Raw genomic sequence first — 12,705 nt, 5'->3', positions numbered from 1 at the left:
ACCTACACCCAGACCCTGTGGTTTCAATGGATCTCTTCAGGTTTTGCTCAAACTAACAAGAGTAAATAACCTTACTAATGGTTCTAATTGATGATATAGTATTTTTAAGCGACTTCGAAAAAGGGACGTTCAATTCGTTTGATTTATTTCAATTAAATTATACGATTACGTCGCCATTCCTGAACCTATATGTAACCAATTTCTAAAAATAGGAGGTTCTATGTTTGACTATATATATATTTTTATGTATGTCCATCGATCTATACCTTCTTGTCATATAAAAAAACAGCGCATATATTTTAGAGCAACCTGGCACCAACCACGAGCGAAGCATAAAAGCATCATAATATTTTTATTCTTAATTATAAATTTAAAAATTTGTTTATTTTTGATGAAAATTTGTTCTCTGAGTTACCTAGAATTTCATAAATCTGGTTATATCTGTGTGAACCAGCGGCGTCGTTTATTTTTTATAGCAGACACTATTAGCATATTTATAATTAATAAGTTAACATTGGAGCTGAGATAATTATGTTTGCCTGAGTTTGTTTTTACTTCTTAGCACCTTAAAGGCTTAACTAATTACTGTGAAATTCAGTATATGCATACTATTATGAGTCCATTTTTGCTTACAAATTATTAATACTATTGCTGTATACTTCTTTTACAAGTGCAACAAAGAATATATATATTGAATATCAAGATATAGACTACTGTTGTACCTTGATCAGTCAATATATCCCGGAAACGCAGACATCATCGCGGGTAAAAATTACTAGAAATATATTCGTAAAACTTTGAACGCCTTCGATATTGTTGAGCTACCTCCGTCAGCGACATAATATGATTTGTTTCTTTTCAAAATACACCGTTTCCATGAGTGCACACTCGAGCTTAAAGTCATCAGTCGAAAACGACGCCAAATTCACTCATATCCTTTATTAATATATAATAAGTGTAACTAGCTCTTTTCTGTAGCTTCGCTTATGTGAATGTGTACATTACATTTCCGTGGAAATATATTATCTTAGTGCTCACTTACATTACACGAGGAAGAAGCTCTATGCAAAATTTAGTTTAAATCCTCTCGTAGCTTCGCCAGCGTTATCCTCTATATACCATTCCAGAGGAAATGTCCTTAGTGTTCACTTACATTATATAAAGAAGCTATGTGCTAAACTTCATGTTTTAAATCCGACAGATTTGACTGTGTATCAGTAAATTTTTTCATCACAATTGTTACGCCCTCGATAAAGCAATTGTGGTCGCCATTGAGCGGGTGGTGCCGTTATTCCGTGATTTACAGCCCGTCGCCATTTTTCTCTTACTATTGCCCTTTGGGTACTATACTATATATAACATATAAATAATAATGTATAGAACTCACCTATAATGAGCCGGAGCAGGCTGGCGGCGAGGTGGCCCAAGTCCGCAGAGTTAGCCATGGATCACTCTCGCGAACACATTGTCAACACGACTACTACCACGACTAGCCATCACTGTACACCAACCAACCGCGCCCCGTACATTACACATTCAATATTTAACTGTATATTCATATTTGCAATATTAAAATCCATGCCTGTACCGCACCGCAAAGAATGGCATGATCATAAAAGTTATATAAGCCTAAAGTTTGAACAAAGGGGAGTGAAATTGATTACGTTCGTTATTCGAGTAAATATATAAATCTACATTATTTTTTCCGCTGTATGTCGTACAAAATAGCAAATATATTAAGCGCATGATATGTAAATTATTAAATAATTAATAACTACTACAACGCTATCTGTCCACACAGCAATCAATCGACTCACTATGGTATTAGAGGGACTAACTGCGCATTTAAAGGAATTGTTTTTACTTTACGTACTCCGTCGCTTATTAATTTAGTGACCTTTTTCTCATCCTTAAGTTCACATCTATGTGAAAGCAGATTTTTTCTGTGGAACAAAACATTTATACACGGTCGAATATAATTTAATAATAGAATAGAGTATAATCTATTGTTTTTATGTTGATAAACTTTATTTAGTATATCATTACTAAATATTAAATTGAAACAATTAATTTGCTTCAACAATATGAAATGTATAACTTTTCGTCTACTGAAATCCCATCAACGCAGTATTACTACATAGCAATATTGGCACACATCTAGAAACAGACGGTCATATTGCATAATAACTCATTCAAAATTGGTTGAACTTTTTTAATTTTCTCCGCGGAATAAATGCAGGCTTTCCTGTGATTTATTTGGGCATTGTGGTAGAAAGTACGTGACTGTATCTGCCGACTTGTAATTACATTAGCATTTATACTAATTACTTAAGCACTTTGGAGCACCAATCTGAAACATCTGCAAAGAATAGTAGGAATAAAGTTTTCAAATCCTTTACTTTTCTAATTATCTTCATTTCAAGAAACTGTATAAAACTTGCTTATTTTGAATACTTATGAATTTAATTACTATAAAAAATATGGCAAGCAAATATAATGACTTTGTTATGTTTTATCTGTACAATCATGACACGAAAATATATTTATTACAATAAACTAACTGATTTCAGACCGTTGTTCGAGCTGCGAATTTCTATATATGCTCTTTGTGGAATGAGACATTTTACCAGAGTAATAACTATCATATATAATAAACTATATACTAAGATACTATAATAAATATCATTAAAATCTATTCAGTAGGATTTAGGTTATGTATTCACAGATTTTTATTTATTTTTACTTTTTCATTATACTCGTATTTATAGTTATAAATCGTTTTGTAGTGTGAAAATTAGTGTTAAATAAAAATGAACCACTTAAAATAGAGTCGTAAGTCTTGAAAAGGACAAAGTTTTTATCTCGTTGTCATGGCAAAAGATAATAGTATTTCTTTATCTGCAACCCCGAGCTAAAAAAGAAAATTACGTTGTCTCCAACGGGTCCAAAGGAAATTAGAGGGCGCGACGTCGAGCTTGTTCAGTTATCAGTTAGTTAAAATGCAAATTGTTGTCTTTTGTTTGGGCAAACCGATCGACAGCGGAGGGCACTGCTTGGGTAACATAGGAAAAATGCTAAACACTCATTTATAGTCGACACGACCGGTATAAATCCCTCTCATTGTCAGCAGATTTGCAAGACATCTGCAGTTTACGTTTTAATTTTCATATTTTGAATTATATTATAGCACTATATAGAATAAATTTTCGGAAAATTACAAAAAGTTTTTTTTTTACCTTTTGACCTATCCTCATATACCTTATCACATATGAAACTAAAAATAAACATTTTCAGTACCTACAAGTACATTCACTATTGTTAGTTTCTTCTTTTATGACAGTGGTCATTTAGCTAGTACGAGCAATCTATTTAATTACTAACTTTTTACCCGTTACTTCGTACGATTCATTCGTTCGATTCCTACGATTCGATTTCAGACGTAGAAAAATCAATGAGATAAATTACTTCTAGATGGCGTATCAATATAAAACATACATACAGATTCAGAAACACAACTGGGAAAACTACATTGTTGTTATGGTGTCTGTTATTCTTATTAAGACTCCTAAATATCTTCGTCATATACAGACATCTATTACAATTTTAATATATTAATAAGATATTTTATTGTATACACTTATATTATAAGTACAGATATACAATGGTGGAAAACAAATGTACAAAGGCAAGCTTAACTCTACAAGAAATTCCAGCAAACCCAAAGTGGAAAGAGGCATAAATGTCTACTTTTCAGTTTATTACAGTGTCTGAAATAAAGACACGTTGAATATAATAATTTTATACCCCAGTTAAAGGTACTTTTTATTTTAAAATTTAATTTTAATTAATAATTAAATTAATAATAAAATTAATTTACTATTTTCTTCTCAGAATGAGTACTAAATTCAGGAATGGTATGGTAAGCGAATTGAGAATCTCCTCGAAACCACATAAAACATTACTTATATGTCACAAAATAGACATGTTATTTCAGTTCACCCAGCCATTGCCGCTCCAGATTTTTTTTCCCCGGAACTACTCAGAAACTAAGTCAATATTATTATACATTATAATGTACATACATACTGTACGAGAAAAATAATAACTATGTCTAACAAGCCATCTTCGAATAAAATTTTTGTACGACAATTTTACAATACAATACCATGTCATCTTCTAGATACTTCATACCTATTTATAGTTGTCCGTATTTTAAATATATGCAAAACTATTTCTATTTGTAACATCAATGAGGATAAAGTTAACGCTCGCTACCAATAAATAAAGTCCCTCCGAGTCAAGCTTTAGTGAACCTTAATGTAATCCAACAATAGGCAGTGCTCGTACATCCGTGGAGGGACTACTCGTAGTCGGTAGGGAATTTTATCCTTTTTGAGCCTATTCAATAGTAACTCTTAAATCAGTTTCTTCCACATCTGCAGCCCTGCAAAATAATATATTCTGAAAGTTCGTGTACAAAATACAAATAGGAACGACTCTAGAGTGGCGCTACCATAGCACGAAAGGCGTCCGAACAAAGCGGACGAGATTCAACGTCGCCCTTACATTATGCGAACTTTTCATTTTATTTTAACTAATATATGGATGTAAGTGTACAGTTTTGTGTTGAAATGTCAATGAGGTTACAAAAAATTGTTTTGTAATTACTTTGTTCCAACAAATACTTATTTACAATTTGATTGAAAGTTATAGAAGTAATAATTTATTTGAACAAAGAACTACTAACAGAGCGATAAAGGATTTTACTGTCACATATAATGCGTGCCAAGCCATTTGGACAAGAATGATGTCTACAAATAATAACTAGTATTAGTACTTACATATAAAATGGAATTCAAACTTACAGTGAATGTAAACTCTTTATGTAGATATAAACCTCTAGCTTGTATATAATGCCACAAAATCAAGTACTAAAGCACTCGTATTATTTAAACAAGTTTTCAAAACAGGTGATACTGTAGTTTCATAACAGAATAATATAATTATTACCACAGCTCCGTCTCTCTGGATAGATCATTAGTTCGTGAACTAAAGTGTCGGATTTGAAGGAGGTCAATTCCCATGTTGTATGTATATTTACAATTCTGACAAACTGGGCTTTATGGGCACTTTACTTTGCAATGATAACGGAACTTGTTTTGTAAATAGATTTCAAAACGAGTTTGGAGATAGATTCCAAGTACTGAAATTTGATTTTCAGAAAAAAAATTCTTGAAGATAAAACGATAAATAGGGGAGAAAGATAAGCTTTATTTATACTAAGAACGGATAACGCTATATTTAAAATCCTTTTTATTATTAAAAAGAACGTGTTCACAACATGACAGCCAATATAAAAAAGGACCTTCAGTCTTGGCAGCTATTTAAGAAATGATAGTAGTTATGATGTGTAGTAGTATGATGAACCAACTATAGAATAGCGTCTTATTAGGATTCTTCTTATAAAAAGAAGGATAAGATTAAGGAAGAAGAATCTTCATCAATATAAACCGATTAAGATATTTATTTATTCAATAAACAACGTTACGTTTTATGTTGTTTTTTTATTAATTTTGTCACGATTAAAGTCTATATTTCTCAAAAAAAAAAGTTATTTTTATTACATTATTGGTCATTAATTATTTCAGATTTAATTACAATATTCTATTATAAACATATATGGAATTAAAATAGACTGAGAGACACCGATTACAAATTTTAATCTCCTCACACAGCGGGATGTCTCAAATTGTTGGGATTACTCGTGATGCTACAAAACTTCGAGGATAACTCACAAGAGGATTAGAACTGTGGATAATGTCGTAGCACAATAAATCAGGAATTAAAAAGTGTTTAAAGGGGTGCGCCGTGATTTGTGAGGTGAATGCGAACAGGGATGTTCCTGCACCGGGTGGTGGTAAGAACTGTTACCGCCGCTCAACCACCCTCGAGTCTGTCCCATAAAGATAAAAATACAGTAGATGGTACGCCTACCGTAACGGGAGGCTTATTTATTACTTCACGTCTTTGTGTCAGATTAGTGGCTGGTCTCTCGATCCATTGAACCCGTGCTCTATTTAAGGGAGGACAATCGATATATTTCGTCCATTGTCCGAGTATTTAGGTATTGTCATAATTCCTACTAATATTTATAAATATGAAAATTTGTAAATACGTTTGGGAGTTCTTTTTTATACAACTTAGAATGGCAAACAAGCTGACAGCCCACCTGATGGAAAGTGGTAATCGTCGCCTATAGACATGAGCATAAGTTCGCAACTCATTTATGTTTAATCGGCTGAGTGGATTTGAATGCAATTTATTGGAACTAAAACATACGATATTTTTATTTTTATTCACACGCGCAAAGTTGTGTGATACAGCCAGTATAAATTATTTCAAACTTTAATTTTATTATAGTCAACTAACGATAATAATAATAACGAGACAACGGTCTAGCTCGTTATTTGTGAATATTTTCTTAAATAAATTATCCGTCCTGTCATATTAGGTTTCATTGTTATACCAACATGCCCCGCGGCTCTGGATGAAAATAAATCCCTGAAATTTTAATTAGAGACATAACGTATTTATATGATAAAATTCATTCCAATCCGATTAGCAACAAACATCAAAAAATTATATAAATAGAATTTCTAATAATACCAAAATATTATACGATGAACAAAATCTATTGATTGTTTATCCGTTTCAATAGGCTAAGGGTTTCTTTTTTTCTTTGAATATGACAATCCTTTTATTTTTCTCAACCAACAATGCCCTACATTAAATACCAAATAAAACAATAAAACGCAGATGAAATAATAGAATGGTAATAAGCAAAACACCTTTAGCCTGTCTACAAAGCGATTAGAATAAATTCTTGCGTAAACAGAAATACAAAATGGTGCCGAGTTTGAAATATTACGACATAAACGGGCAGAGTTTTCATTTAAAAGCTCTGAGATTCTGCTACAGGCTCAGAAAAAGTGATTCCGAGGCGTAAATTGTAGAGATAACTATGCACGTTGGAGTACTACAACAAGTATGTACTACATGTAAATAATAATATATTTCTTAGCAATTTTTGAATAATACCGATAAAATTATCTAATATAATGTAAAGCTCGGATTAATTGTTTAAAATTCTGTACCTACTGAAGGCCACACAGAAAGTAGGTCATACATAAAAGAAATACAAAGTAGTTAGGTGGACCTAACCCAAATAGAGATGTCTTATAATTTATCTTGTGGGTATTTGGAAGAAGTGTGACGGTTGGCACTTATTTAACAACCTCAGTGGAGTAGCGCTTAACACACTGCCTCATTTTCGGATAATGCGGGTTCGATCTCCGTATAATACAAATGTTTGTATTTACGAATACGCTTGCTTGTATTGGTTTGACTGTTTATATTTACAATGATAAAACCTTAAACCTTAATATATCTGTTGATTATAATAATTAATTACAAACATATCTAAACTAACAATAGTTTAGAAGTGTATGACTGCACGATGGATATATATCCATGGATATTTATTTACTTATTTATTATCTTTTGTCATTAGGCAATAAATAAACAAATATTTATGCTCAATTCGTATGTGTATTATACAATATTATTTTGATCATTATTAAAAGTATAACAAAATGTATATTTCAAAACTCGATACTAGCATTTTCAAACGAGATAAATTTAATATGGTACCATTTGAAAACCAAATTCTATAAATTACAAAGAAATATTATAATCTATTTAAAAATTGTCAAAATTATCAGAGAATATTAATAAAATAATTAAACGTCAGAAAGATATCAAACGGTCAGGGCTATTTAAGTTCCTAATATTTTTAATACTAATTTTGTCATAAAGTTTTATGACTCGTAGTTTTGTATTCATGTCATATTGGATTTATACAGGTCATTTACATGTTAATAGTAGTAATTAAATGAACAATTATACTGAATATCTGTTCGTTTGTAATAGAAGTAAACCAATTTACTTTTTTGGTATCCGATGTTGATTAGTTTTAATAGCTCTAAAGTACAAAATTAGAGTATTATACTTAATTATTCGCATCGGATTTATTTACGTATGTGGGAATCCGATCTCTAACTATGAATTCATTCAACTAATTTTGAACATAATAAAAGCCTTCTGATTTTTATACATTGTTTTTGTTAGGTATTGATTTCTACCCAAATATAATTAACACAACTAATATAAATGATGTTTAGTACATTATGGTCACAACCTGCTTTATAAAAATTAAACTTTTCAACAAAACAAAATATTGTTCTATTACCATAAATAATATAATAATGTTCTTAGTACAGTAACATGTTACCGGGCTACCACACTAACAGACATATTTATGTTTTGATAACATGGTTGTTTTCCTTCGGGAAAGCATAGACGTAGCTTTTAAGACTCCAATAAACACAAGTGAAGCGTAAAAATACTCCCAAACTTACGAAAGAAATAATAAAAATAGTAAATTATGTGTTCAAAAGTATAAAAATAATTTGTATGTCATAATTACAATAAAACTGTGTGAATTAAAGAAATATGATTAGAACATTTAATTTGGAAGACGTAATTCATTTCTACCAAAGTAAGTTAATAAAGATTACAGTTACCATTAAATATCAATCACAAAAAAACATAGCTACTGATAGTAATATAAGCAGACTCGAAGTATAGGATGATATTTAGCAGATTATTTATATTAATAATAATTGAAGCTCTACAAACCATATAAACTTTTTATCATCCCTCCAATATACACAGACTTGGAAAGTTTCTTTTTTCGAGAAATGATGCGTTTGCATTTTCAATGGTAAGAAAAATCAGGAACACTGAATGATACTCAATTGAAATTATTAAATTGACTTAAGCTTTTGAATACTTTTAATCGATAGCGAAAAATAGAGTATCAACGAGGTGAATTATTTTTAAAGCGATAAATGCAATTTTATCCACCTTAATAGACTAGAATAAATGGAAATCGACCCCTATCCATGTTATAAGACCCATTTCAAATATATACCTAACCTCATTCTGACAAGGTGGTTATTGCATTTTCAATTATCAGTTTTCACATAACCTCTTCATACCTGAGATAATTTGGCGTTTATGTGTTAATACATGCATTATAAATGAAGAGGGGTTTCATTGTTATTAACAAAGACGTTATTGTAACGAGTAATAGAGGTTTCAAAATACATAATTAAATCTTTATGAAATGACGAGTGACGAATAATTTTCTGAACACAAAATTTCTATACAAAACAAATATTCAACATCATTTACGTTTCTACAAATTGCGGTTTACGGCTCGTGAAATGTGTATATACATTATTTTAATAAGTATATATTCGTATTACAATAAGCAACAAATTATATACAAGTTCTTTTTTGTAAATGTTATCTGACAAAAACATTCACGCGTAGTAGAGGAACATACTTTTCTTACCTAATATTTTTTTATTAAGAACTTAGACACTGATATGAATGGACTGAGTAACATAACAGTTTGGTTTAAACAAAAACTTGTCTATATATTATTACGGAAACACTTGTACACGCTCTTCCGTAGATCGTTACAATTGATACTTGAGCGATTTCCCTTTTCAAAGCACTTTGAAAGGTTTATTTACATTTGTTTTTTTTTTCATGCAATCAATTTAAGGACGATACAAAAATCCTTTGAAAATGTCTTGTAAGGTAAAACTGGTCAGATATTTATTATAACAACCTATTGAAGATTACAAGTATTATAATATTAATAATAGTTATTTGACTAGAACTATTCTGTTAAATTCCTCTACCATTAGTATGTGCGACTGCCAATACTTGAAGATTGAGATTGATTAGATTGGTGGTCAAAATTAGTAGTAACAGACTTACTAATGACATTTATATGAGAATTTTCACAAGATAACACTTTTTTTTTCATTTAAGGGTTTCCTCTTGTCGGTGCAACTAATTCATGCATCTTCCTCCAGCCAGCTCTATCCCAGGCCATATCCTTTATCTCCCTATACGACATAACGTCTAGTGTTTCCTTTATCTGTCCCATGTAGTTAATCCTCGGTCTTCCTCTTCCTCTTTTGCCCTCTATCTTTCCTTCTATTATGCTCTTAAAAAAATCGTCATGTCGTATAAGGTGGCCCAGCATTTTGCCTCTTCTATTCTTTATTATTTTAATCAATGTTCTCTTCTCGTTTACTTTTTTTAGGACTTCCTCGTTCGTTAGTTTTTCTGTATAATAATAAGATAACACTTATTTCAGTAAAATAATATTAATGTGTTATCAAAATTCTATCAAGTCCTTGATGTATTTCCTAATATTATAAATATGAGAATGTATTTGTTTTTTACTACTTTGTACATTAACGAATCAACCAATAGTGATAAATGTACATGTAACATTTGAGACGTAAAAGGAGATAAACTTTTTATCCCGGTTATGCAGATGTACTCGCGGACAAAAACTATTTATCCATATTTCTCACAGCGAATTCGTAAAAATTGAAAAGTGTGTATTCCTTTCCTTTTTTAGAGTGACTTAAAATAAGCAAAGGAACCCGAGTCATGTCACAAAAAAAAATTACTCGTTCAGGATTTAAACGAAATTTAGGGAAGCAAATAATCTAATTGTGGCTCACCTGATGGTAGTGATCACCGCAAGCAACGAATACTAATGACATTAGTTACATTACCGGATTTAAGAAAATGTTAAACTCTCGTCTATTCAATTGGTACTCAAAGAGATAGACTTAATAATGTGAGGGTCAATATACCCAAATTCCAAAATATATATTTTTGCCTTACGTCCACACCATATAGACAAGATAATCGTTGGCCATAATTCTACTTTATAGGTACTTTATTCTGCTACCATTACTTAAATGCACGTATCCATTAACGAGAATAAAGGTAAGCTCGCCATCGTTAATTGAGAGTCCTATTACCATTAAGTAAATGTTAACTCACACTCGAGTTGCACTGCGAATTTCGCACCAAAACACTATATTATCCAATAACAAACTGCAACAATACGTTATACCATTTTAGGTAATGTTTTATACTCTAGCTTTTAACCGCCTACAAAATGAAGGAGAGTCCTGACTTTGATATATTTTTAGTCGAATTTTTAGTTAATTAAACCGACTAATATAGTCAATTTTCTTCATTACATATAGACTGTAAAATAGTAGTTGTTTTTGGTAAAACCTATATAAAATTCAATCAGATATTGAACAAATTATTTAGGGCTCCTAATTTCATTATTAAAAAGTAAAATATGACCTTTTGTAAAATGTTTAAAGGTTTATTACTCGATCAAGTCGAAATTCTTGAACGATTTTAATTAAATTTAGTATATGAACAGACTGCAATATCATGAATACATAAAACACTTTTTATCTTCATCTATACGAGAAAAACTACATTTTGCAACTAGTACAAAATAATAGTTACATTACATATAAAATAAAGAACTCGCCGTATTACCAAGGAAGCACGCCGAAAAGCATTTACATTATTTTACAATCCAAACAAAACGAGGACAGCACTACTATTTAGTACGTATATATTTTATCGAAACATTTTGCCGCGTATGAAAACGTGAGTGTTAGCTATACTCTGAGTGCCGTAATTATGTTTGTACAGGTCCAGCAAACAACGCGTTATTAAGATTTAGGACTGTTAGCAGCAGCCACTAGCTAGATATCATTATCGTTAAGCGTTATATATTCGTAGTAATAACTGGACTTGTACATAAAAATAAAACCACACTGTATATTTATAATCTCTGTGCAGAAATATATGGCGCAAATATTAAATGTAAAATTCATTTTTATGTAGCCATATAGTATTAACATTACTCTATTTTACGATAAAATGTAACGAACAAATTTATATTTTATAATATTGCCAGTTGTATCCGGGACTTTGTCTGTATGATTTTAATATATTTACTGACCGGCATAAAAAGGCTAGCTTATTTCCTTTTTCGTGGAATTGGTAAGTTTGCCCCGACGCTGGCGATTATAAGGGTTGTTAAAGAATCAAAAGGTATTAAACTTATTTATATGTATATACTTATATTAATAAACATTCCAAAAAACCAATTTTAAACTGTAAAAGATTAGAGTTTGAAATGATTACTCAAGTGACAACTAAGAGCTTAATCGGATGTTATTTAGTTTATAGTATAAAAAAATATTACTCTTACGAATTCTCATAAAGTCTCTTTGCTAAACAATTGTTTCTTAGAAAGTCTCTTCTGCAAAGATAATTAATGATAGTCTATTTAAAGCAGAGCAATAACTGTGCAAGTCAGTCAATGCGCCCAACGACCGTACATCAAGAGATGGGTAGCGATTTGAAATCTCCGTCTTTCTCGAAGGATAAAAACATGTATAGGTATTGTACTTTTTCGGCAAAGGTCCTTTTCGCAATACGTGTCTTTCACAAAATGTTTCTTTTGATCTTTTCTGATATTTAACTTGTACGGTAACAAAAAAGAAAACCGGGTATGTTGTAAGCGAGCCACGCAAAGAGTAGGATTCCAAACTGCGTAAGGTATGCTATGTTTACCGATTACTTTTCATGAAAAAGTTTTTTCCTGTCACGAAGTGGGGTAAGAAAAACCGCGGAGATCAGAGGAGAGTTAGTTTTTGTCTAGTTGGGCAA

At 31.0% G+C, this 12,705-nt stretch overlaps 1 protein-coding gene across 1 annotated transcript in view; it reads right to left on the bottom strand.

Moving 5' to 3' along the window:
* Positions 1-1,880, bottom strand: part of LOC113517047 (neural-cadherin-like) — a 181,048-nt gene extending 179,168 nt beyond the window's left edge. Inside the window, exon 1 of the mRNA XM_031908002.2 lies at positions 1,388-1,880. Within this exon, the coding sequence (XP_031763862.1) occupies positions 1,388-1,445 (58 nt within the window). The 5' untranslated portion in view covers positions 1,446-1,880. The remainder of the gene's footprint in view (positions 1-1,387) is intronic.
* Between the last annotated feature and the right edge of the window lie 10,825 nt (positions 1,881-12,705).

This window comes from Galleria mellonella, unplaced genomic scaffold, assembly GCF_026898425.1.
Source record: "Galleria mellonella isolate WM207_F2 unplaced genomic scaffold, CSIRO_AGI_GalMel_v1 utg143, whole genome shotgun sequence".
Lineage (NCBI taxonomy): Eukaryota > Metazoa > Arthropoda > Insecta > Lepidoptera > Pyralidae > Galleria > Galleria mellonella.
Note: the sequence above shows the minus strand (reverse complement) of the source record. Positions and strands in the feature narration are given on the sequence as shown.